The 1,668-nt window shown below is 40.5% G+C and overlaps 1 protein-coding gene across 1 annotated transcript; it reads left to right on the top strand.

The window, feature by feature from the left end:
- Positions 1–751: 751 nt before the first annotated feature.
- LOC21383833 lies at positions 752–1,663 on the top strand (the record flags this gene model as incomplete). The annotated part of the gene is made up of 2 exons (XM_010114869.2): positions 752–1,537; positions 1,625–1,663. Coding segments are annotated over 2 exons (825 nt in total), but the record flags the coding sequence as incomplete, so codon positions are not given.
- Between the last annotated feature and the right edge of the window lie 5 nt (positions 1,664–1,668).

Below are 1,668 nucleotides of genomic sequence, written 5' to 3' on the forward strand. Positions count from 1 at the left end.
GATCAAATAAAAAGTCTGACATTTAAAAAGCTTTTTATTTATCACATCTATATAACCATATTTCTCTCTCCTAAAGTATTTTACAATATTAATTTTTTTAAACCAAAAATTACAGTAAATGCTATACGTACCTTCTCTCTTATTAATTAACTTTAAATGATATTTATTATCAGTTTTTCCGATTGAATTTTTGTAACTTGAACCACCTAGTGAAAGACAAAATAATATTTCAATAAACGTATTAATATCTCTTGATAGGGTTAAGGTATTTTATGCCTATAAGCATTTTTTAAGGGTTTTTTTTTTTTTTTTTTTTTTTCTAAGAAAGGTTGTGATATGTTTTCTCTCTTTTTTTTTTTTTTTAGTTAAGGTTCATTTTTTTTTTTCAAGATTCATATATTATGTATTTTTATATACATATTATAAAGCAGCTTATATTTTTTTTCTTTTTTTAATCAATGTAATGATGTTTGAACATTGAAAATTAATTAATACTAAAGATTAGTTTTCCTAAAAAATAAGAAAATTTTAGTTAAGAGTTTTTTTTTGTGATTTATTAACGGAGTGTATTCGATTGATTAAATTCTCTGCTAGTTGCTAGTAGTTACCTACTTGCACCGAACAAATTCCCGATAAATGTGGTATTACGCTACATCCTCTGACTTCATACACAAATGTAAGTACGCTGTATTTCGCATAGCAAAATACAAAAGAATTGTACGTTGAAGTACAGTAAACTTGTACGTGGCAGCACCTGGTAAAAGCATCACGCTCTTCTTGTGACGCGTGGAGGCAAAAGCTGCCGACTCCACCGGATTTGAATTCTCCGCAGCAACAATCACGTGCACTCCTCCACGTGTCCTCATCTAGTACGTTCAGAAGTCAACCAGTCAGCGGATGTGATGGCTTGAGACCAGACCATCTATATATTTTGACCCTTCCATCTACTTCAAAGCTCTCAGTCGTCTTTGCAAATTGCAAGACTGAATGTAAACAGAAGCTTGATCTTCTGTCTTCAGAAATGAAGGTCATTCTGATCCGAACCGGCTCGGTTCCGGTCCAGGTCCAGCCGGTTTCTGGTTCTCCCAGATTGTGCCTCTCCCGGAGCGATTCTCTCTCCGGCGTCTTCTCCGCCGAAAAGACTACCCTCTCCTTGCATTCCGAGGTCAACCGCCGCAGAGGCAGTGGAATCCGGAGGGCGCTGTCGGAGAGCGACGTGATCCTCTCGGAGACTCAACTTTCGGGCGGATTCCGCTCCTTTCCATCGAGGATACCGGAGGAGGAGTTCCTTCCCGGCGGCGATAGAACGGTGAGCTTCGCCAACTCTTGGCCAGAGATCGGGATTCCTTTGGAGGAATTAGGAATCTCCGGCGGCGGTTTCGGCAAGGGCGACGGCGGCGGCGACGATGACAGTTTTGGCAATTCCGGCGGCGGAAACAGCGATCGGAGCAAGCTCGGGGCGTTCTACGAGGAGATGTTGAAGGCGAACCCCGGCGATGCGCTTCTCCTCAGAAACTACAGCAAGTACTTGCACGAGGTTAGTACTGATCCATTCATGCAGATCGTTGAGAAATAGAAGTGATCATTTATGGATTGATTTGCGAACTGTGATTGATTGGTGAAGGTGGAGAAGGACACTGAGAAAGCTGAAGAGTATTACGGAAGAGC

This window comes from Morus notabilis, unplaced genomic scaffold (genome assembly GCF_000414095.1).
Source record: "Morus notabilis unplaced genomic scaffold, ASM41409v2 C11431137, whole genome shotgun sequence".
Classification (NCBI taxonomy): Eukaryota; Viridiplantae; Streptophyta; class Magnoliopsida; order Rosales; family Moraceae; genus Morus; species Morus notabilis.